General features: G+C 41.7%; 1 protein-coding gene across 5 annotated transcripts in view; it reads left to right on the top strand.

Moving 5' to 3' along the window:
• The window catches only part of wdr75 (WD repeat domain 75), a 40,329-nt gene extending 18,349 nt beyond the window's left edge, over positions 1-21,980 (top strand). The window contains exons 13-21 of one of the 5 annotated variants that reach the window (XM_067260614.1): positions 14,302-14,453; positions 14,969-15,146; positions 17,546-17,637; positions 17,946-18,041; positions 19,677-19,846; positions 20,328-20,387; positions 20,504-20,647; positions 20,914-21,005; positions 21,579-21,980. In XM_067260614.1, the coding sequence (XP_067116715.1) occupies positions 14,302-14,453; positions 14,969-15,146; positions 17,546-17,637; positions 17,946-18,041; positions 19,677-19,846; positions 20,328-20,387; positions 20,504-20,647; positions 20,914-21,005; positions 21,579-21,792 (1,198 nt within the window). In that variant the 3' untranslated portion in view covers positions 21,793-21,980. Of the gene's footprint in view, positions 1-14,301; positions 14,454-14,965; positions 15,147-17,545; positions 17,638-17,945; positions 18,042-19,676; positions 19,847-20,327; positions 20,388-20,503; positions 20,648-20,895; positions 21,006-21,578 lie in introns of all 5 variants that reach the window. The other 4 variants (XM_067260596.1, XM_067260605.1, XM_067260587.1 and 1 more) reach the window with 4 other exon arrangements.
• The last annotated feature ends 882 nt before the right edge of the window (positions 21,981-22,862 follow it).

Below are 22,862 nucleotides of genomic sequence, written 5' to 3'. Positions count from 1 at the left end.
AGGCTGACGGGGGTGTCACGTAGCAAACCAAAGTTTTTACAGCAACCTACATTAAAATCTCACCACCTGGCTGTCTTCACAATAGTCATATCGTCATAACATTGCCCTCCTTCTGTTTTTTGGTGTAGAATTGACCGAACTATAAAATTACGAAAATACTAAACTACTATGACGCTTGCATGGCTGCCGCCTAGGCAGTCTCACGGGCAACGCGCACTCGCTCAAATTACAAAGACTTTCACGACCTAAATAAAAAATCTGAGATGGCAGTTCCACTCGAAATTGCTTTCTCAACAAAACCCAATGGTTGGTAATTTTGGTGGTTGTCATTTTTCACTCATAATCCAAGCTCCAATTTGCGTTCTAGAACGTCTATCACGTTGTATCCATGCGTCGTTGCTAACGTGTGCTGACGTAGTGACGTAGGCTAGCACTGGTACCCTTCGTTGACAGAAGACACTTTTTGCCACAAAAACGTTGTAACCTCTGTAAACTTTGCAACGGAGTGTAAATAAAAATACAAGCAACTCAATCGCTACCAAGACGAAACTTTTGACACATAGGTTGTCTATGTAGTCCAAATATTGACTGAGGCTTAGTGCGGCAAAAATAAACTAGAGAGGGTACAATTTCTGGGGAAATTGTAGGGTGTGCTTGCTTGCGTCGGTTGCACAGGGGTCCGTTTTTTAATGACATTTTTACAACTGATATTTCTGTATATTTTATATAAAAATGCATACTTATTATTTATAAAGATTACATAGATTTAAAAGCGTCTTTTTTTTGCTGCTCATTTACAACTCAAAATACGATTGAAGTATACAATGAAATACATGTCTTCTCATTTCCCCTGCAAGAGGCAGCCTCATAGTTGAATCAAAACGAATACATTTGGCAGACCGGTGTAAAATTTGACCTAATCTGTATGACTTAGCCTACTCATATTGCATTCATTCATTATTAAAGAACCCCCTTTGGAGATTATTCTACGACGTTACCCGGCAGTAGAAGATGGAATCGCGATTCAAACAGTACCATCTGCTAACTGAAAATATGCCCCACAAAACGTAAATAAGCTTGACATTTATTTAGTGGAAAATCACTCATTCATAAAAAGCTCACTGGTAGCGATGATTGTCAGTAACAACGCAAAATGCGATATAGCCCTGTGTGGAGAAGCTGCCCCGGTAAATTGTACTACTACGGTAAAGCACTAGACTACTGTTCGTCTTGGTAGCGATTGCGTTGGTTGAATTGGATTTAACATTCCGTTGTACGGTTTAAGCTGAAATTAATTATTTTCATGAACAGATTAACAACGTTTAGGCTGTGGCAATGAAGTTCAGGTTAGTAGTTAGATAGACTTTTGATTTAAGTAAGGGGAGTGCCGAACATGTTCTGTCGCCGTTTGACTTCCTAAACAGCTGTGTAGTGTAGATGTTTTTGTAGTGTCTCGCGTAAGCTACAGCGCCGCAGTGAGCTACACTGGTTTGAAACCACAGGTAATGGTAATTTCACCAACAATTCGTTTACTAATGTCAGAATAAATCCTACAACGAAAATGTATATGTGAGGAATGTTTATTTTAACGATTGAAAACAGATAACGCTACATCATAGACCACTGTAGTATGTGTTGCCCGGGCAACACAGGCTAATGTCATGATGCTAATACTTCAGTGAAATAGTAGACTACTGTTTCCGAAAGTAGATGTACTTTCTTAATAATATCAGCTTATACTGTACATTACACATCACAATTGTGTGTCATATCACAAAGTAAAATGAGTAAATAGTTATCACCCTGGCCTCTTTTCTTGTGGCGTTTCTGCAGCTGCCTTGCAGTAAAGCTATAGTTAGCCTAGCTATCCCCCAAGTTAACAGATGCGAAACGAATGTTCTGCCAAAGGTAGTCACGCGTGTTTTCGTGACGTTAGTGACGCAGTGACGTTAGTAACGTCAGTGACTGTGGCTAGCAAATTAGCCACCGTTAGCTTCACTTTTCGCCACAAAAACTTAACTTAAGCCTAAACCATGCAACGGAACGTAAATTCCAATAGAAGCAACTCAATCGCTACCAAGACGAAACTTTTGACACCTACGTTGTCTATGTAGGCCAAATATTGACTGAGTTTTAGGGGGGCAAAAAGAAATAAAAATAATAATAATAATATATATGTGAGAGAACAAAGGTTGTTCCCTTGCCGAAGGCAAAGCACACCCAAATAGTAGAATTTCAAGAGGCAGTGTGGAAGCTGAACTGCATCATCTAAGAGCTTAAATAGCCTACAATGCGGGAGAAGCTGAAAGCTGAACTGTTAAACTGTAGAAGTAGTAGAAGTAGTATATTCGTTTTAGTAGCTGAAATTATAGTGCTCTTAGTCTTTTAATGAGACGAGTTGACTGAATAGCTCTGTCTTGTGACTCCACTAATAAGCTAATACAAATCACCTGCGTGAGACTGAGTGGTGCGTGTCTGTCGTTGCCACGGTGATGGTGCAGCTATGATTGCTAACGCGCTGAGGGCAGAGAATAACAGAAATGTAGCTAGAATCCACACCTCAAACAAGTTAACCTAGACGCAAAACTATACGTCCAATCCAAAAAATAAGGATATTTTCCGAGACCCAAGACTCTGCCGAAACCAGAGATGTCCTTTATATGTCTGTGCGGTAAGAAATACGACTCTACCGGCAGTTTCAAAATCTTGTTCTTTTTGCTTTCTCTGACGATTTTGTCACCAGATTTGCATTGGTCTCTATGGGGCGAGAGTTGGACTTTCGTGGGGCTCTGAACAAATGTGTACGTCTGTTGGATTCAACAGACAACTGTCTACGACCAGCACAAAATTAGCTATCCATTGATCCAAAAACGCAAAAAGCATGAAGAGCGAAAATTGTGGCAATGCTGGCAAACTAGAAATATTTTTTCAACGACATCCGAAGCTCCCCTCCACTCTAAGCGTTTCAGTCTGCACTCTAGGGTTTCACGTACACACCCATGTAAATCTCAGAAACGGCTTGAAAAAGTCATGAAACATTATCAGTAATATTGAAAAAAGTTGAATAGATATCAAAAAGCTGAATTATTTAAAAATAGTTTAGGGTTTTGTCAACATTTTAAAGTTTAAATGGTGGCTCTAGCTGAAAGATTGAGGAAGAAGAAGGATTTGGAAGTTGAAGAAGTTTAAAGAAGTTTGAGAGGATTTGAAAGAACTCAATTGGAAACCCATGTTAAAAATATTATGAATATTTATTTATATTAATTCAAGCATAAGAGGTACAAAGCTGAAAAGTCATAGCACCCATGGCCTGAAACTGCTGAATTTTTGGATAGCAGAACGGTTTTAATAGCTGAAGATTTGAAGGCGCTGAAAGGTGTCTTGGAAGAAATAGAAGTTGAATAAAGATTCAAAGAACAATACTTGGAATGCTGAAGCAGCATTCCAACAATAATAAATATATATGTGAGAGAACAAAGGTTGTGCTCTCGCCGAAGGCTTGAGCACACCCAATAAATATATATGATAGAGAATATAGGTTGTGCCTTGTCAGAGGCAAGAAAAGTTAGAAAGGGAGGGGCAGACATTGTTTCCCAGACATTGATTTATAATAAATGTAAAAAATTTAAATAAACGTTAGTAGGCCTATCATAATTCTATGCACAAATGTGTCTGAAACTGATACATTCAAGTTAAATATAATAATATTCACAGTTAAGTACATTCAACAAATATAACAGAGGCCAACGTAATGTTCGTTACGTAAAGCTCAAACTATTTTGCACGCAAATGAATGAAAAAATAATAATTACTTGCGTGCTACGTGCTTGCATTACTTAAAGTCACTATTACACTCATCTAACCAATACTAGGACATAGCTTTGGGCTGAGCCCCTAATCTTTACAAAGTCTGGCTCCGCCCACTGCCAAAGATATTATCACATTCTGTGGGAAACACCAAGGTGGCTTCGCAGCTTCGCTGCTTGGACACCAAGTATACATCCCAAACTAAAAAAAAAAAAAAAAAAAATCGGCAAACTATGTCATCTAAAAGCCTCTGTGGAAATGCGTTAACCCTGTTGTGCCCTCTCCTTTCATATGCCCCGGTATTGGGTATTATATTTTCAGTCAGCAGGGATGTTTGCAAATTGGTTTCTAGTGATCGATGTTCTAATTTTCTGTAATTGTCGCTCTTCCACCAACTTTTAGTGGAGTCCCTGCAGCATTAGCTTCTTGTCCAGTGTTTTGTATTCCCTAGTGACAAAAAACCTAAGCTATTGACAAATCTAGCAACTTTTCAGAGAGCCGCTAGCGACTTCTGGTGAGATTTGTTTGGAAAACACGTGCTTGTCAGCACCCAACTCTGTACTCTCAAACCGGTACTTCAGAAATTCTGGTATTGTATCTTTTTTGGGGGGGGGGGGTAACAGTTTTTGTGACAACACTACTCTGAGATCATAAGTCACATGACCAAGGAGCTATTGAATTTAAAATGTAATTTTCATTCATGTAAAATCGCCTGAGGTCTGTTCCATAAAGCCAGTTTAGCGAAGAAGCCTGGCTTATGTCAGTCGGACTCAGTTATAGTTCATTTGGTTCCATAAAGCCAGCTCAACGTAGTTCGAACTCGGTTGCTATGGCAACTTATGCTGCGAAACTAGCCTGGTCGGGGGCAGGCTAATTGCCAGGCCTGTGTAGTTGCTTAACCAGACATTTCAGGTATTATATCACAATCTAAATTATCCCAGTATAATTATCATAGCTACATAATTAACAGTAGCCTACAATTGGAAAACAAACCTAAATCCATTCATCTATCCTCCAGTTTCCCAACACAAAAACCATGCTAAGTTAGGCTACTGGATAATGTTTATTGTCCAAAAAATTAGATGTCAAATTAGATGTGTTTAGAGGGTGTCTGTTTTTTAAATCAATGAAGTAAAGGTCTATAAAAAAAGTGTCATATAATTTGGATGAAGTGGTGGATGAGGGAGCTGTCATAGTACACGGCTTAAACGGAACGTTCTTTCTGGAAGAAGTCACGTGGCCGTGAACATTGAGTTTTGCTGTGGTTGATCGATATGATCCATGTTCTACCTCTTGGGCTGCTCAAGAAGAGGGTGCACGGCGCAATTATCTTGACTTCTTGAATCTGACCTGAATTAGTCGGATTGCGTGAACTAGAATTGGCCTTTATGGAACCGCTTTAGCCCTGACTGACTTGTTGGGTTAATTCAAGTCAGGTTTGGGATTTTAAGTCCAGCTTTTTTCAGCGGCCTTTATGGAACAGGCCTCTGATATGAAAATGGACAAAATACAAATGGTGCATTCCATTTTACACAGTCGGGATCTCTGACTTCCTAGTCGGAAGTGTCAAATGGTACGCCACCTCAGGTGGGATATCCGACTCATTAAGTCTGAGGAGATTTTTTCCCTTTAGGCCAACATACCGACTAAATGGAATAAATAGGATAGTCTTGGCCATTGCATTGTGCTCTTTGTTTGAGCTGGTAAACTGTGAATGCACCTTTCAGGCTTGTCTGGTAAATGGGGTATCTCATCCCCCCTCCTAAAGACCGCATCTCAAATCAATAGATTTGCCCACAAGTTTTGTTCCCTGAACATCTGCAGCTGACTTGACACCTTCTCCTTTTCGCAGACGGGGAAGGAGTTTCAGGCAAAAGTTGCGTACGTGCCTGCACTGCCATTTTCTGCTGCTCACACAGCTCCTTCGCCATCTCAAGGATGAATTTCCGCTTATTGTTAACCTTTCACTCTGAATAATACAGCAAAAAAGAGCCAGAACTAGTGTGTTTAGTAGATAACATCACACTACATCTTGCCAGTGTATTGGATTTCTTGCTTTATGTGTATGTTTTATTTTTATTGATATTTCGAGTACATAAACCCAAGTCTGCACACTTGGCCATGACGTTATACGAACTACAACAGTGCCATTAGAGAACTACAACTCAGCATTCACCTGGCTGACATGCCCCCCGAGCGTGGTGCATTGTGGGAAGGAAAGCGAGTGATTTGTGTCGCAATACCTTCTGGAATCGTGCCCTGTCAATACAGAACAATAACTGTTTTGCCAGGATAACTGGATCTATCAGACCCTTGAATGTTTGAGACTATTTCAATAGCTCCTTCAATAGACCTACTGATCGCAAACTATAGTTTAAGAATCCACTCATTTGCCTTACATACATAAAATCACCAAGGAAATTGACAATTGGCTAAAGATTGTTTGACCCATGTTTGAATACATGAAAAAATGTGTTGTTACGTTTATCTGCTTTACAAAACATAGCTTATTTGCAATCTACCATTGTAAACTAGAAAGTGCATTTCCTGCAGAAAATGCGTTGGAATGCTGAAAACTGAAATTAATTAAAAAAAATTGCTGAAAATACAGAAATGAGAAAATGGCCGCAAGCTGAAAGTGTGGAAGCTGAACTGCATCATCTAACAAAGCTAAGAGCTTAAATACAATGGGGGAGAAGCTGAACTGTTCAACAGTAGAAGAAGTAGGCTAGTCGTAACAAGACTATTATAGTTTTAATAGCTGAAATTATAGTTGGGATAGTATAGCAGTAGCTGATACAGTAGTATCAGTGGCATAGTAGAATAAAACAGTTCCATTAGCAATAGTAGTACAAGAGATATTAGCAGCATCTGCAGAATTAGTAGTTGCAGTCAGTATCGAGAGCCGGTGGGCCGAGACACTTCTGGGCCGGAGGGCCGCTTGCCTTATAATTTTTTGAACTACTAATAAAATGTCGGCAGAAGATTGAGCGACACGGTTGGCCGGACCCACTTTCCCGAAGGCCGGTTGGTCTATTCCAAATGAACGTCTGTGCAGCCCTTACCCCGCCCCCTTTGTCTCGCTTACACACGACAGTGACACTGAGATCGAAAGCTAGATAGTAGAGACTATATAACGATCGAAAACCAGGTTAAGAAAAGTAAGGGGCTGAAAAATAAGAGACAAGACATCATCTTCACTAAACAAGGTTTTACCAATTGAAAAGCGGCTATGTTTATTTTACTTAAAGCTCAAAAAACTATTTTGCACTTTAATAAAGGCCAAAACATTTCGCTCAGGTGCTGTGCGCGCTCACATGAACTGTGAAACTCCCTAACTTGCATTACATCAAACACAGAATGTGGATGCATTGGCAGGACAGCTGTGGTGGCGTATACGGGGGCCGGTTCTGTTGGGTCAGTCTGGATAAAAGTCCAGGACCTATTTTTACTCCCAGGTCGTCCCTGGTTGTAGTAGTGGCATAAGATATAGCAGTAGTAGTAGCAGCACTAGTAGTATCAGTAGTGGTAGTAGTTGTGAATAGCTCCGAGTTGACTGAATAACTCTGTCTTGTGACTCCACTAATAAGATAGTCTCTCACGCAGGTGATTGCTATTGAGTCGTGCATGTCTGTGTGGTTGCCATGGTGATGGTGCAGCTATGATTGCTAATGCGCTGAGGGCAAAGAGAATAACAAATGTACCTAGAATCCACACCTCAAACAAGTTAACTTAGACACAAAACTATACGTCCAATCCAAAAAATATGAATATTTTCCGAGGCCCTAGACCCATAACCATAAATATCCTTTATATGTCTGTGCAGTCAGAAATACGACTCTACCGGCAGTTTCAAAAAGGTGTACCTTCTGCTTTCTCTGAGAAATTTGTCACCAGATTTGCATTGGTCTGGGGCGAGAGTTGTACTTTGTCTCACTCTCGTGGGGCTCTGAACAAATGTGTAAGTCTGTTGGATTCCACAGACAACTGTCTACGACCAGCACAACATTTGCTATCTATTGTTCTGAAAATGAAGCATGAAGAGTGAAAATTGTGGCAGTGTTGGCAAACTAGAAATATATTTTCAACCAGATTTCGAAGCTCCTCTCCACTGTAGCGTTTGTCAGGACTCTAGGCTCTCACATACACACCCATGTAAATCTCAGAAACGGTTTGAAAAACTCATGAAACATAATCAGTGATATTGAAAAACGTTGAATAGATATCAAAAAGCTGAGTTTAAAAAAAAGTTTCGGGTTTTGTCAACATTTTAAAGTTTAAATGGTGGCTCTAGCTGAAAGATTGAGGAAGAAGGATTTGAAAGTTGAAGAAGTTTAAGAGTATTAAGAGGATTTGAAAAAAAACTAAATTGGAAAACCATGTAAAAATATTATGAATATTGATTTATATTAGTGCTGTCAAACGATTAAAATATTTAATCGCGATTAATCGCATTAATGTCATAGTTAACTCGCGATTAATCACAATTAATCTCACATTTTTATCTATTCTAAATTTTGATGCTCTTATCAACATGGAAAAGTGGATCGGATTGCTTAGTGCAAATGTTTTTTTTTTTTGTTGAAACTAACATTGCCATCGCCTGGCTTTGAGGAGGGGGCGGAGAATTTGCATCAGCTGTGTGCTTGGACATCAAGTGGTATTTCAGACTGGACGTGCTGCGATGATAGATCAGTTCACAACGACAAAACACACAGATCACTTTGGTCTTGTCAATGGAACCATTTGGCAACTTTTTTAAAGTAAATGTTCCATTTAGAATTTTGTTGGCATCCAATTCGGCGTCTCGCGCTCGCCATCCACTCAAAACGTAACGTTAGCCTACTACCAGAGAATGTCTAATATCCGTAAACGGGCTCTGCTACTACTCTTTAGCTGGCTCGCAAGACCAAACAAGTGTGTGCGGCCTCCCTGTTGTTTTGTTTCCGGTCTAGCTAGATCCGGTGTGGTGTTGTAGTTTTTCTAGCGTCAGTAGTTGCTGCAACAGCATGTTAAAAAAACTACAAAGTTTGCTTGGCCTAAAAGAACGTTAATCGCGCGATGAAAAAATTGACGCCGTTAAAATAGGTTTGCGTTAACGCCGTTAATAACGCTTTAAACTGACAGCACTAATTTATATTAATTCAAGCACAAGAGGTAGAAAGCTGGAAAGTCAGAGCACTCATAGCCTGAAACTGCTGAATTTTCTGAGAGCTGAACGGTTTTAATAGCTCAAGATTTGAAGGAGCTGAAAGGTGTCAAGGAAGAAATAGAACATGAAGAAGTTGAATAAAGATTCGAAGAACAATAGTTGGAATTCTGCTTCAATTTTTGTTGCCACCCTAAAATAATGGCACATAAAAATTGTGCTTATACCCTTGTCTTAAATTAGCTTTTCCTGGTGGGATTTGCATAAATGTAGGCTACCACAGCATTGGCAATTTGACTCATAGATGATGTGGAAGTTGAACAAGCACTTCAGAGATGACAGAGAATTTCAATCGTGATCTGAGAAATATGGGTACCAAAACCACTGAGAAGAACTGTCATCACCAGCTGCATCACGGGCACTGCACATCTATCTATAATTCCAGGAATCTTGTGTGTGCCACCAATTTTATCATGGGAACTATGCACTAGTACTGTGTATATTTTGTAAGATTTATTTTTATTTTTTTACTATGAACGATTAAAGCGACGGGATTAAAGCTTTCAGTGCAGTCACTGCCTAATGTTTAGTCAGTTCAGAATCAGAATGGGTTTTATTCGCTATGAAAGTTTGCACAGACAAGGAATTTGCTTTGGCAGGAAGGTGCAAACATTAAACATATAGGAATCTAAAATTTTAATATGAGGACTAACTATACTCCATTTACATTACATTTACATTTATGCATTTAGCAGATGCTTTTATCCAAAGCGACTTCCAAGAGAGAGCTTTACAAAAGAGCATAGGTCACTGATCATAACAACGAGATAGCCCCAAACATTGCGAGCAGCCAAAACATGAAGCATACATTGTTGAAAACCAAATAAGTGCCAAAGGGAAGAACTATAAGAGCATGCAGTTAAACAAGTTACAATTGAACAACATGAAACTCCCCGCAAGTGTACCTGTAGAAAAAACAACAGTAAAATATTTCAGCGAGTACAAGAATTTGAAACCGTTACAACTAACCAACAAGAGCAACAAGTCTCTCAATACGAGTCATTGTGATCCTGGAGGAAACTAACATCAGGTCCAGCCAAGCATTCCTAAGTGCCGTTGTACTCCCGGAACAAATACTAAGGGTACATACTAGCAAACTAAGGGTACATAACTAGCAATGGAATTAGATTAAAATAAACTATACAATAAAATAAAATATAAGTTGCAGTAATTGACAAGATAAAAATACCAATATTACAAAAAATATAAATGGTACAGGATTGTATTGTCCAGTGCAAAAAGCAGTGTAGTTTTAAGGGCATAAGTCATGAAGTTAGTGTGAACCCTTGGCCTTGTTGAAGAGGCCAACAGCGGAAGAGAAGAAACTGTTTTTGTTGCGTGTGCTATTGGTTCTGATGGACCGCAGCCTTCTGCCGGAGGGGAGTGACTGAAACAGGGAGTGACCAGGGTGGGAGGAGTCGGCCACAATCTTCCTCGCTCGCCTCAGGGTCCTCCAGGTGTGCAGGTCCTCGAGGGTAGGCTGATTGCAGCCAATCACCTTCTCAGCAGTGCGGATGATACGCTGCAGCCTGCTCTTGTCCTTAGCAGTGGCAGCAGCGTACCAGATGGTGATGGAGGTGAGGATGGACTCAATGTTGGCTGTGTAGAAGTGCACCATCATTGACTTTGGCAGGTTGAATTTCTTTAGCTGCCGTAGGAAGTACATCCTCTGTTGTGCTTTCTTGATGAGGGAGCTGATGTTCAGTTCCCACTTGAGGTCCTGGGAGAGGATAGTGCCCAGGAAGCGGAAGGACTCCACAGTGTTGACTGGGGAGTCACACAGGGTGATGGGGGTGAGTGGGGCTGTATTCTTCCTGAAGTCCACAACCATCTCCACTGTCTTAAGAGCATTGAGCTCTAGGTTGTTCTGGCTGCACCAGGTTGGCCGCTTCCCACCTATAATCAGACTTGTCTCCACCAGAGATGAGCCCAATGAGGGTGGTGTCGTCCGCAAATTTCAGGAGTTTGACGGATGGATGACTAGAGGTGCAGCTGTTGGTGTACAGGGAGAAGAGCAGAGGAGAAAGGACGCAGCCCTGGGGTGATCCAGTGCTGATGGACCTGGAGTCAGAGACTTGTGTTCCCAGCTTAATGCACTGCTTCCTGTCAGACAGGAAGTCTGTGGTCCACCTGCAGGTGGAATCAGGCACGTTCAGCTGGGAGAGCTTGTCCTGAAGCAGGGCGGGGATGATGGTATTGAAGGCAGAGCTGAAGTCCACAAACAGGATCCTGGCATAGGATGCTGGGGAGTCCAGGTGCTGTAGGGTGAAGTGGAGAGCCATGTTAACTGCATTGTCCACAGACCTGTTGGCTCTGTAGGCAAACTGCAGGGGGTCCAGTAGAGGGTCTGTGATGGATTTAAGGTGTGCCAGCACCAGGCGCTCAAAAGACTTCATTACCACAGAGGTCAGGGCGACGGGTCTGTAGTCATTATGTCCTGTTGGCCTTGGCTTTTTGGGCACAGGGATGATGGTGGAGGACTTGAGACAGGCTGGCACATGGCATGTCTCAAGGGAGGTGTGAAAGATGTAGGTAAACACCGGAGACCGCTGGTCAGTGCAGTGCTTGAGGGTGGCTGGAGAGACAGTCTGGCCAGCTGCTTTGCGGGGATTCTGCCTCTTGAAAATTCTGTTAACTTCACCCTCCTGAATGGAGAGAGTCGTCACTGTAGAGGGGGGGAGGTGGGAGGCCTCCTGGGTGGGAAGGGGTAGTTCAGGACTGACCAATTGTCTTTCAAATCTGCAGTAGAACTCATTCAGGTCGTTGGCCAGGCGGGAGTTGTTAGTGGAGTGGGGGGCTCTGGGCTTGAAGTTGGTAAACTGCCTGAGCCCTCTCCAAACAGAAGCAGAGTCATTGGCAGAGAATTGGTGTTTTAGTCTCTCCAAGTACAGTCGTTTAGCCTCCCTCACCGCCTTGCTAAACCTGTTCTTCGACTCCTTGAAACTGTCTCTGTCCCCACTCCTAAACGCGGCCTCTTTCGCTGACCTCAACCTTAAACCAGGGTTTGTCGTTGTTGTAGCTCACCCTGGTCCGTGTTGGTATACAGCAGTCCTCACAGAAGCTGATGTATGATGTCACAGCCTCTGTGAGCTCATCCAGACTATTGGTAGCAGTCGTGAACATGTCCCAGTCAGTGCAGTCCAAGCACGCCCGCAGATCCTCCATAGCTTCACTGGTCCACTGTTTCGATATCCTCACAGCAGGCTTACAGCGCTTTAGCTTCTGCCTGTATGCAGGAATCAGGTGGACCATGGCGTGGTCAGAGTGACCCAGTGCTGCTCGGGGGACCGCATGGTATGCTTTGCTGATTGTAGAGTAGCAGTGATCCAAAGTGTTTCCTTCTCTGGTAGGGCATTTGATGAATTGTCTGTATTTGGGGAGTTCTTGAGTGAGATTGCCTTTGTTAAAGTCGCCTAGCACAATAACCAAGGAATCCGGATTTTCATGCTCCACACTCAGTATCTGGCTGGCGAGCACACGTTGAGCCTCGTTAACGCTAGCCTGCGGAGGCATGTAGACGCCAACCAGAATGAATGATGCAAACTCTCGTGGTGAGTTAAAAGATCTGCAGTTAATAAAAATGATTCCAGATCAGGAGAACAGTGCTGCAGAATCACTGTCATATCTTCACACCAGCCACTGTTAATGTAAAAACAAATACCACCGCCTTTCGAGAGCACAGGGTCATGTTCCGCTCTCAGCGGTTTGAAACCTGCTAGCTGTAGCGCAGAGTCTGGGATCAGTTCACTCAGCCATGTCTCCGTAAAGCACAAAACGGAAGATGAATGAAAGTCTCGGTTTTTCCACACCAGTAGCTGAAGTTCATCCAGTTAGTTGCTCAGTGAACGCACGTTGGAGAGAAATATCCCCGGTAAAGGCCGATTTATACTTCTCCGTTTTTACGGACACGGACACAGGGAACGCCCTCTCCGACGAGGAATTCCCTCTCCGTGCCCTCTCCGAGCCCCTCGGAGAGCTCTACATGCACTTCCTGATTTTCCTGACTATCCGTCTGTCCGTCCGTCATTTTACAGATACCCCTTGGCTGTGATTGGTCCGTATTAAGAACCGCTTGCGTTAGGGGCGGGGGCGGGGTTGCCGTGATAAACAGGACAAACAGAATCCTTTGACCGCCATTGCTGTAAGTTTTTACAATTCCTATTTCAGCTAAACAGTACCTGTAAATCAGCATCTGAATTAAAATGTGACGAGAAATGGGCAGTGTCGTTGCTGAAAATGTGCGTATTTTATTGATGAAACGGCTAATTTGTACATTTTCTCCGACTTCTCGATAACCTAGGAAAATAAACACTCGACGACGACTTACAAAAAAACCGTTGCGCCACCTACTCTTCTGGCGGTGAATTGTTTTCAGCACCCACAGCCTTCGGAGTACTATAAATTCAACCAATCCGTCCGACTCCGTCTGTCTGTCCGTAACGAGTCGGAGAAGTATAATTCGGCCTTAACGCTGTGCGTGCCTCACGCCGACGGAGTCGCACCAGTGCACCGGCTCGTTTGCCTCACTTACGACGCTTCGCTGCTAGAACAAAGCCGAGGGTGACTTTAACTATAATTCCCACTAATTCTGCCGCTGGAAGCAGAAAAGTGGGAAATAAATCCACAGGAGTTGTAGTCCTGATGTTTAGAAGTACTTCTCTTGTTAGAGAACCCCGGAAATCTTGGCAGAACACTGAATTAACAGACAAAACGAGACAAAAAAGAGCGCACCTCCTAACGACCGAGGCAGCCTTCATCGGCGCCATCTTGGATTTTTTTTTTTTTTTTGCAGTTGCTCAAAGAATTACATTTACATTGAGGTATTGTGTGCTCTTTACAAAGTTGTTAAAATGAAACTGGTCTTAAATTTCACTCGGGTGTGGTATTAAAAAGTCTTAAATCCAACTGTCCTAAACCTGCAGATACCCTGATATAATATTGTTGATAGATGGCCTACACAGCTCATATAGGTTTAGACTTTAGATTTTTCTAACAAGCGACCATATTTTGAAAAACGTTCCCAAAGACCTGCAACTCGTGATTATTTCAACTGATAGAAAAAAAGCCCAAAGTTGTGGATTATAAGCAGACTTGGCAACTCTGATTTTGTCGCGTTGACCCATGGTTATCCAACGCAACACTCAAATTGAGTAGAATCTGTTTGTACATATTCTGTTGAAAATAAGTCAGCTGATCTTTGTTTCAGACATTTGATATGAAATCTATTATTTCTTAATGTGTTCCTTCAATGTATTTGCTCCTTTTTCCAATCCCACCCTATCTAGTTTTGTGCTGAACACCACTGTCTCAGCCCCCCACGAGGACAGGATTACAGCCATGTGCTTCTGCCCTCTGCCAGAGACCACCATGCTTGTGACCGCCAGCCAAGACGGCAGCTTCAAAGTTTGGCTGCTGGCAGACCAGTTAGACATGAATGGTAAGCCAGCCCAGTTCTAGCCTAATTGTTTCAAGTTCAACATCCAATATAATTCCCCAAGGATGGGTGCCCGCTAAAGAGATCCTTGGGAAACAGGCTTGTACAATAGCCCAGTTAACGCCCTTGGCCACTGTTGGGCAGCCATCCATTATCTGAGTTGTGCATGTTGTGATTCATGCTGAGATGGGTTTGTGGCCAAAAACTACAAACTCCATGAGAATGGTTTCACAAACCTCATGTTATGTGGCCACATGACTCAGCATTTGTTTCGGCAAAGACAGCTAAATACGTCAGCATTTACAACACAAGGCAATTTTCACAAATGATAAAATCTGTCTCAAATGTCAGCTCACATTGCATGTTTACTTAACCTTGAACATAAGCAACACAAAAATGTATTCACCAACATGTATTGTAGTGGTACAATTTGGTGGATGTAATCCCAAAGGCCGCTAGTTAAATACTCTAGTAAAAGTTCATTCTGTAACTTTCTCACTTCCCTTAACCTACAGAAGACGTTAACTCCTGGTCGTGTGACTTTGTGGGAAGATATCACAACTTGAAGCCTGAGTGTTGCTGCTTCTCGGCAGACGGCTCCTTACTGGCTGTGGGCTTTCAGGAGGTGGTGACTGTGTGGAGTTCTGCCTCTTGGGAACTGGTGACCACCTTTTCTAAGCCCCCAGGAACCATTAGGTGAGGATAAGTGTGTGCTATTTTTCTAAAGCAATCCAAGTGCACCCATTGCTCGACATTGTACATACATACTAATAATGTACATGTTCAAAGAATCCTGTGTTTGTAATGTAACAATTGCGACTGTAGACTAGGGTTGTCACAATACTAGAATTTCAAACTCGATGCCGATACCCAGGTACTGGGATACCATTTTCGATACCACGGGGGGACAATGACAAAATATATTAAGATGCATAAAAACTTTGATTTGAAAAAAATTTGAACAATACAAACAATGTCAATGACAACAGATTTTTTAAGTTGTCTGACATAAAAAAGACAGTACAGTGTTTCCCACAGATTAGAAAGCAATTTGTGGTGGTGGTGTGTGTGGGGGGGGGGGGGTATCGCCCTGTGTCTGACCGGGGGGGGTTATACTGGGGAGATTATGTATTATACTTTATTATATTAAATATTAATAAAAATGATTCACACCTTCACAAAATCCACACGCCCAACCCCAAATCCACACATCTAACACCCTATACAAAATTCGGTTCAGGCTGGTCCTCATCCTCAACACGTGCCTTTTTCAGTCGTGGAAAATACTTTTCAATACTCATCTGGATTGAAGCAGCAAACACTCAGTGTAAGAATAAAGAAATGACTTAACATTATTTATAATAAGTTTATTTGATTCACAGCTGCTACGTATAGTGTTTTGACCTCGACAACCCAACTGCATTTTACCGCAAACTTGCGACTAGTTAACTTTCTAAAGAAGGCCCAATCGCTTGTTTGCTAAGACAGACATGGTGTGCACGGAGGGGCTGTGTGTGTGCGTGTGGCGCGCGTGTGGCGCGCGTGTGGCGCGCGTGTGGCGCGCGTGTGGCGCGCGTGTGGCGCGCGTGTGGCGCGCGTGTGGCGCGCGTGTGGCGCGCGTGCGCGTGCGCGTGTGTGCGCGTGCGCGTGTGTTGTTTTAAATAGTGTTTTTAAAAAATGATAACGAAACGCAATATTTCTCTAGAACATTTCTTTAATTCAGCAATGGTGACACAAGCGGGAATCAGATCTCACACTTGCATACCGCTGCTCGACTAAAATAAATCTTAGTCGACCATGAGCATATCGACCAAACAGTCGACTGAGTGGGGACAGCCCTACAAAAGACAACTGTCTTTTTTGGAGACAGTGATTCTACACCTACAGAGTGATACTACACTACGTGATACTACACTACGTTTAACGTTTAGGGAGTCAGGTGGCTGAGCGGTTAGGGAAACGGGCTGGTAATCAATCACGGCCGGTTCGTGCCAAATGACGTTGTGTCCTTGGGCAAGGCACTTCACCCTACTTGCCTCGGGGGAATGTCCCTGTACTTACTGTAAGTCGCTCTGGATAAATGTTTATTAGCTAATGTTCAGAGTTTTCAAATTACATTTCTGAGTAAATTGTTGGATTGTTAGACAAGGCCCCCATCTATCAATATCACTACATGTAACTCTTCAGGTGTCGCCGCCATTGTTCCATCCACTGTCTAGTGAAGTAGCCTATATTATCACTCTGTGCTTCCTGTAACAGAAGCTGTCAATCAAGGTACAAGGATGTCCCTGTGGTTATCGCGTTGAAAGCAACTAATCATAAGAGGGTCAGTGCCTCCATAGTTTTCCGCCCCCAAATTGTCAAAAGTCATGTAGACGTGTGTGAGCAGAAATCAGCTGAGTTTCAAATGAGTATCTAATCAGAAGATATCTTTTTTATCGATTAGTATCCGAGCATACTTTTTGACAACCCTACCCTGGACCGTATTTGAAAAAGGTCCATTAATATTCCATTCTGTCAGAGTAACTAGAAGCGAAAATAGATTGAAATCAAAACATTTACTTACTTATGCATATTAATCAGTGTGAACAGTTGTTTAAAAAATAAATAAAAAAAATGTCTCTGGCATTGTTCAGAGGTCCGGTCCAAATGTGTAGTTTGGGGAATCCTGCTCTATACTGTATGTGCAGGAGTAGTACTGGTACATAGTTGGTTGGATAAGTATTAACTCCGTCCCTACGCTGCTAAGAGAACCTCATGTACAGTAAAAATTGTTGTTATAATTCTAGATTTTCACTCAAGATGTTATCTTTGCTGCGTAACTAAACAATCTTATTATAATGTCCAACCAGCCGTGACTTTAGGATTTCACGGAACACTGTCGTCATCTTTTCAAGTAGCTTTGGAAATGTATATACTTTTGGCAACATATGCTTTAAGTGCACTGTACTACAGCTGGTTCCATATTGTGTGTGTTTAAAATGACTGATTAACTAAATTGTTGTCTGGTTCAAAAATGGTATATGAGGTGACAGTGATGTTATGAGTATTATTTTAAGGTTTGGGGTTAAAAATGGTCTGTCTCTATCCACCAGGGACATTTGTTTTGGACGACTGAGCTGTTCCAAGTATCTGCTAGGAACAACCACAAACAACCTCTGCTGTTGGAACCTCCTCACCTGTGCATGTAAGTCCTCATCCCCCATCTCCGATCCCCCAGTGCCGCTCTCTCTCCCCTGTGTCCTCATTCTGTTTTTGTTGTTCATATTATATATATCATATAGGGGAGTAAGGTGGCTGAGCGGTTAGGGAATCGGGCTAGTAATCTGAAGGTTGCCAGTTCGATTCCCGGCTGTGCAAATTACGTTGTGTCCTTGGGCAAGGCACTTCACCCTACTTGCCTCGGGGGAATGTCCATGTAATTACTGTAAGGCGCTCTGGATAAGAGCGTCTGCTAAAATTACTAAATGTAAATGTAAATATTTACTCCATCAGTGGAGTGGAGTACCTCCATGGATATTTCTCTTCTCGTGGCTGACCCCCTGTCTGAGCACATGGCTGCCTTTAGCTGTCAAGCTGGCAGCACAGACTGTAAGTTCCACTCCCATATAGTTTTTTCTAGACTTGATTTGGGTTTAATTATATTTTGATTAAAAAAACTGTGTGTTGTAGACAAAATATGATGGTGTAAAATTGCGTTACAACTTCAACATTTGTTTTTACCTCTTTGCGTTCCATGAATAACAGGAGTTAATAGTCTGGGGAAGTATCAGAAATACATTCAGATAAAGCACTCTAATGTATTAATGCTTCAGTTGCTCTGTGTCACCAATACTAATGGGGAGCTAGCTACTATGTAACCTATTTAGCTACTAGATCCCCTTATGCTCTACCTGTGAAACTAAATTACCTAAGCACAATAAATGGAAACAAACTCTAGCTACTTACAGTTCAGGTGGCAGTCACTAAGTACACTCAGCAAAGACACTATGCGCTAAGTACCCTACGAAACATATTTGTTTTTTGTGGTACTATTATAAACTTTGGACTAGGTAAGGATTCATGCTGTGGTCACATTGTTTTCCAGCTAATACCTCCCACCTGTAGGCATCTGCAAGCATCTGTATGCAAAACTAAATTCAGGCAGAAATAAAAACTTTCTATTTCATTGTTGTCAAGCTTTTGTTACTCAAAAGCAGTAGCACTTACAGGGATTCTAACAACAGGGGAAAGAACTTCACAGTGTCACCTTTCAAACGGGACCACAACCATGTTCTCCAAATTGTTCAAGAACAACTTTCAATTTACTTTGGGTATGCCTTGGTTAGGCATTTTAGGCTAATTTTACAGGATTGTTAAGAGGCTTTAGTAAGTAAAGTAAATTGTATTTATAAAGCACACTAACACAGCAAGGCTGACCGAGGTGCCGAACAATATTTTTTTTAAATACACCATAAAATACATGGTAGAAACTAAATACAAACAGTCAATAACAGTAAAATAAGTAACATCACAACTCAAGAGGTAGTGGGAAATGCTAATGCATATAAGTGTGTTTTTAAGTTTGGATTTAAAAACAGACAATGAAGGCCTGCCTGATAGAGAGCGGAAGTTGATTCCACAGCCTAGGACCAGCAACTGCGAAGGCTCTATCACCTGTACGTTTACAGCATGACCGGGGAGTGTACAAAAGTAGCTTGTCCGCAGACCTCAGTGACCTAATGGGTGCGTGTAATTGTAAGAGGTCCAAGATATACGAAGGGGCCTGTCCATTAAGAGTTTTAAAAACAAACAATAACATTTTAAAATGTATTCTGTACTGGACAGGAAGCCAGTACAAAGAGGCCAAGACTGGGTTAATGTGGTCAAACTTGCTAGTGGATGATAAAATTATGGCAGAAGCATTCTTCACCATCTGAAGATGGGAGAGTGAGGACTGGGGGAGACCATCATAAAGGGAATTGCAATAATCTAAACGTGAGGTGATAAAAGCATGAATGACAGTTTCAAACTTAGAAATCAGTCATAACTGATAGAAATCACTGAATGAATCTGCTTAATTCACCCAAGGTCTGAGTCAATAATGAACCCAAGATTCTTGACATGAGAACTGACATTAGGGAAAAAAATACTTATCCTGTTAACAAGACTAGCTCTAAAGCCAACAGGACCAAACATAATCACAGGCTACTAACATCTTTTTATTTGGTTTTGTGTTCCCCATAGTGTTCGTGTTCAAGCCGAGGGAGCCAAGAACATTCTTTTCCCATAAGGCTTTGTGCACAGGTAAGGTGCAGCATGCTATATTCGCTCCCCGAGGTGAGATGCTGGACAGCTGCGATGAGCGTACCAAGTGGCTCAACAGATCTCAGCTTTATTTCCTTACCCAACACATGGTAAATATTGCTAGACAAACTGAAATATTATGCACTCATCACTGGGTATCTTGAGAATCAAAGTTCTTAAGTAGCTTAATTCATGTTTTATTTACTATTCGTTCGTAGACGACTGTTGTTAACAATAGGTTACGTTTCTAATCAAGCTGGTAACAAAAGGGCAGGTAAATTAATTTATTCTGCTCATTTATTCCAATTCTTGCTGGCAAGCTATTTAGCCTAGATAAGATGCAAGAGAGTAGCATCAAACTCTTTGAAGCCGCTTCCATTGGGTCAAAGAACCAATCAGAATCCCTTTCATACAGATTCATCTTTCATGGTCAGCTGCCTCCACAAGTTCAATACAAAGCTAAAATACTTTTGTTTCCCCCTCCTACTATCAAAACCATTATATGCTGTGTGGGACTACAACCTACAATAGCACATTGCTGGCAAGTAAGGCTAAAGATTATTAAAGGGACACATACCTTCTCCATTTTAGGATCTAATGACTTTTACTACCGAGACTAAACAGGACAGGCTTGAGGCATCTACTAAACAGGTACTGGTAATTTAATTTTTTTGAAAATACAAATGATGCTTGGAAATGGCAAGACCAGCCACATCAGTGTTTAGCATTGTTTCCTTTCCTCCTTGTGACAATTCTTTGTGTTTAAGCTTGTTACCGATGACTGCGTTGCTGTGACGCCATTCTACCTGCTGCTCGGAAAACACAGGCAGCAGCAGAAGAAAATGTATGACAGTCTAAGCAGTCTTGCTACTGGAAGGACTCTACCCTCTAAGGGCTCTGCCATTAATGAGGTGTGTGTGTTTGCAAATCATGGCCGTCATAAGTGGCTGGTGAATAATATCCATTGGTCAATTGCCAAAATCAAGGTGTGCTAAATTGAAGAGACCTGTCCTAAATACACTTGCATTAAATTAAAATATTATTTGGTCATGTACACTCTTCTTAAATTTAATGCAAATTACTTTTCTAGGCCATACGGCTGTATATGTCTATGATTTTAATGTTTCTATTGTCCTTGGTCTATCTGCTTGACCTTAAGTGCTCTGTCATCTATCAGCTGCTGCAAACCCCAGCCCACGTCCTGCCATCGGCCTCTTTCCTGTGTTCCTTGTTTGTGCATTCCCTCTTAATCTCCATCATTGAGAACAGGTGAGCAACTTGCCATTGAATGTACATGTATTTTCAAGCTTCAAGGTGTCATTCTGTGATATTCTAAATGTTCCCAAATAATGTATCATTATCATCAATAATGTAGCTTCATCAAAACTATCTTGTAGCTTTATCTACCAACATCTTACAATTGGTGATTGTAGTGTTTACATATGTTCAGTGTATGGATGGGAAACAATGTCCCTTTAACCCTTGTGTTATCTTCGGGTCATTCTGACCCATCAGTCATTGTGACCCACCGTCATATTGCGACAACTTTACCGCATACAAAAACAAAGTGAAGCATTTTCTTTTAACCGTCGGGCTGTCTCAGACCCTCCACATTGCACATTGCAAGGTTAAAAGAAAATGCTATTTGTTTTTGTATTGGGTAAAATTGGGTAAACACAACAATGGTTCGTTGTGAACCTTTGGGTCATGTGACCCGAAGGCAGCACAAGGGTTAAACAATTTGTGGTTGGATACGAATAATCTTATTATAGGCGCATACATTTCATGACGCATCATGATGGTTAGTTCCTAAAAGAAATTGTTGAACATGTGCTTTTTTAGCACAAGACATGAAAAGGAACCTACTGGAGAGGAAGTAGAGAATGAGGAAGAGGACTCTGAAGAAGAACAGGGGGCCCCTGTCCCCAGGCATGAATTTACATCAAGAAAACTGGGACCAGTTGAGGAATCGGGGCCTAGGAAAGCCCAAGACAGGGAACTGAGGAGAGTGAAAAAAAATGACCACAGCTGGCTCAGCAGCCTCCTTAACTCCTAATCCAAGTCCAAAAAAAGGATCCAAGTTTTGTAACCTATTAAAAGGCTTATCATTATTGACATTTCATTTTCAAGGATTTAGTAGACTTTATACAATTCATAATCAATCTAGTTGTACAAGTTAATTGTTTATGAACGGCGTGTGAAGAATATATGGCATATAGAATAATAAAAAGTTTTTCTCCCAAATGTATTCCTCTTGTTTGATTCCAACTTTAAAACAGTAGGATACTTTTAATCATGAACTTGCATTCCTCAATTCTCTAAAAAGGGTCCCAGTATGCCGAGTTGTGCAGCTCTTAACAACTATGACATCAAAGTTTCAATGGTTAGGATTTTTTCAGTAAATGAGTTTTGTCCTCTTTAAACACAAACTATATTATAAGATAGTTGGGTCCTGTGTTTAGTAACACAGACAGCTCAGTGTGAGTGAAATGTTGTTTCTAGTTTGGGAGTGGCCTGTGAGGCGGGCCTTCCTCCTTGGCTTATTTAAAGTTAGTTAGAAGGCACAGAAGTTAAGACAAATTGGCGGTGCTGTTTCTCATGTGAATATATAATTTTACCTTTAAAATAATTGATACTACGGATCAAACGTCTTATTCTGTTCTCAAGGCGAAGAGTGTTACAGTCGAGGACTGTGGTTCTCAAACCTGTCCTCAAGTACCACCTGTCCTGCATGTTTTAGATGTTTCCCTGCTCCAACACACCTGATTCAAATGAATGGTCGTTACCAGGCTTCTACAGAGCTAGATAACGACCCATTTATTTGAATCAGGTGTGTCGTAGCCTACAGAGCGGAGCTCTATAGTCGTTGCTTACAAAACCAGCAGAATGCTGCCCTCAGAACGTTAGTTCGGTGTGTTGTAGTTCTTACTGGGGGATCTTGGTGTTGGTTCATAGGCCTACGCGGTGATAAAACTACAAATCCTGTAATAAATGCAATACCTGCCAGCGAAATACGTCAGCGTCTCCTCAGAGTTTGTTAAAGTTCAGCTACGTGTGGAAAATGGGAAAGTGTACTTTCAACGAGACGTGGCTAGATCACAGCGATTTCCGCGGTGATTTCCCAGC

Source organism: Osmerus mordax, chromosome 2, assembly GCF_038355195.1.
Source record: "Osmerus mordax isolate fOsmMor3 chromosome 2, fOsmMor3.pri, whole genome shotgun sequence".
NCBI classification, from domain to species: Eukaryota; Metazoa; Chordata; class Actinopteri; order Osmeriformes; family Osmeridae; genus Osmerus; species Osmerus mordax.
Note: the sequence above shows the minus strand (reverse complement) of the source record. Positions and strands in the feature narration are given on the sequence as shown.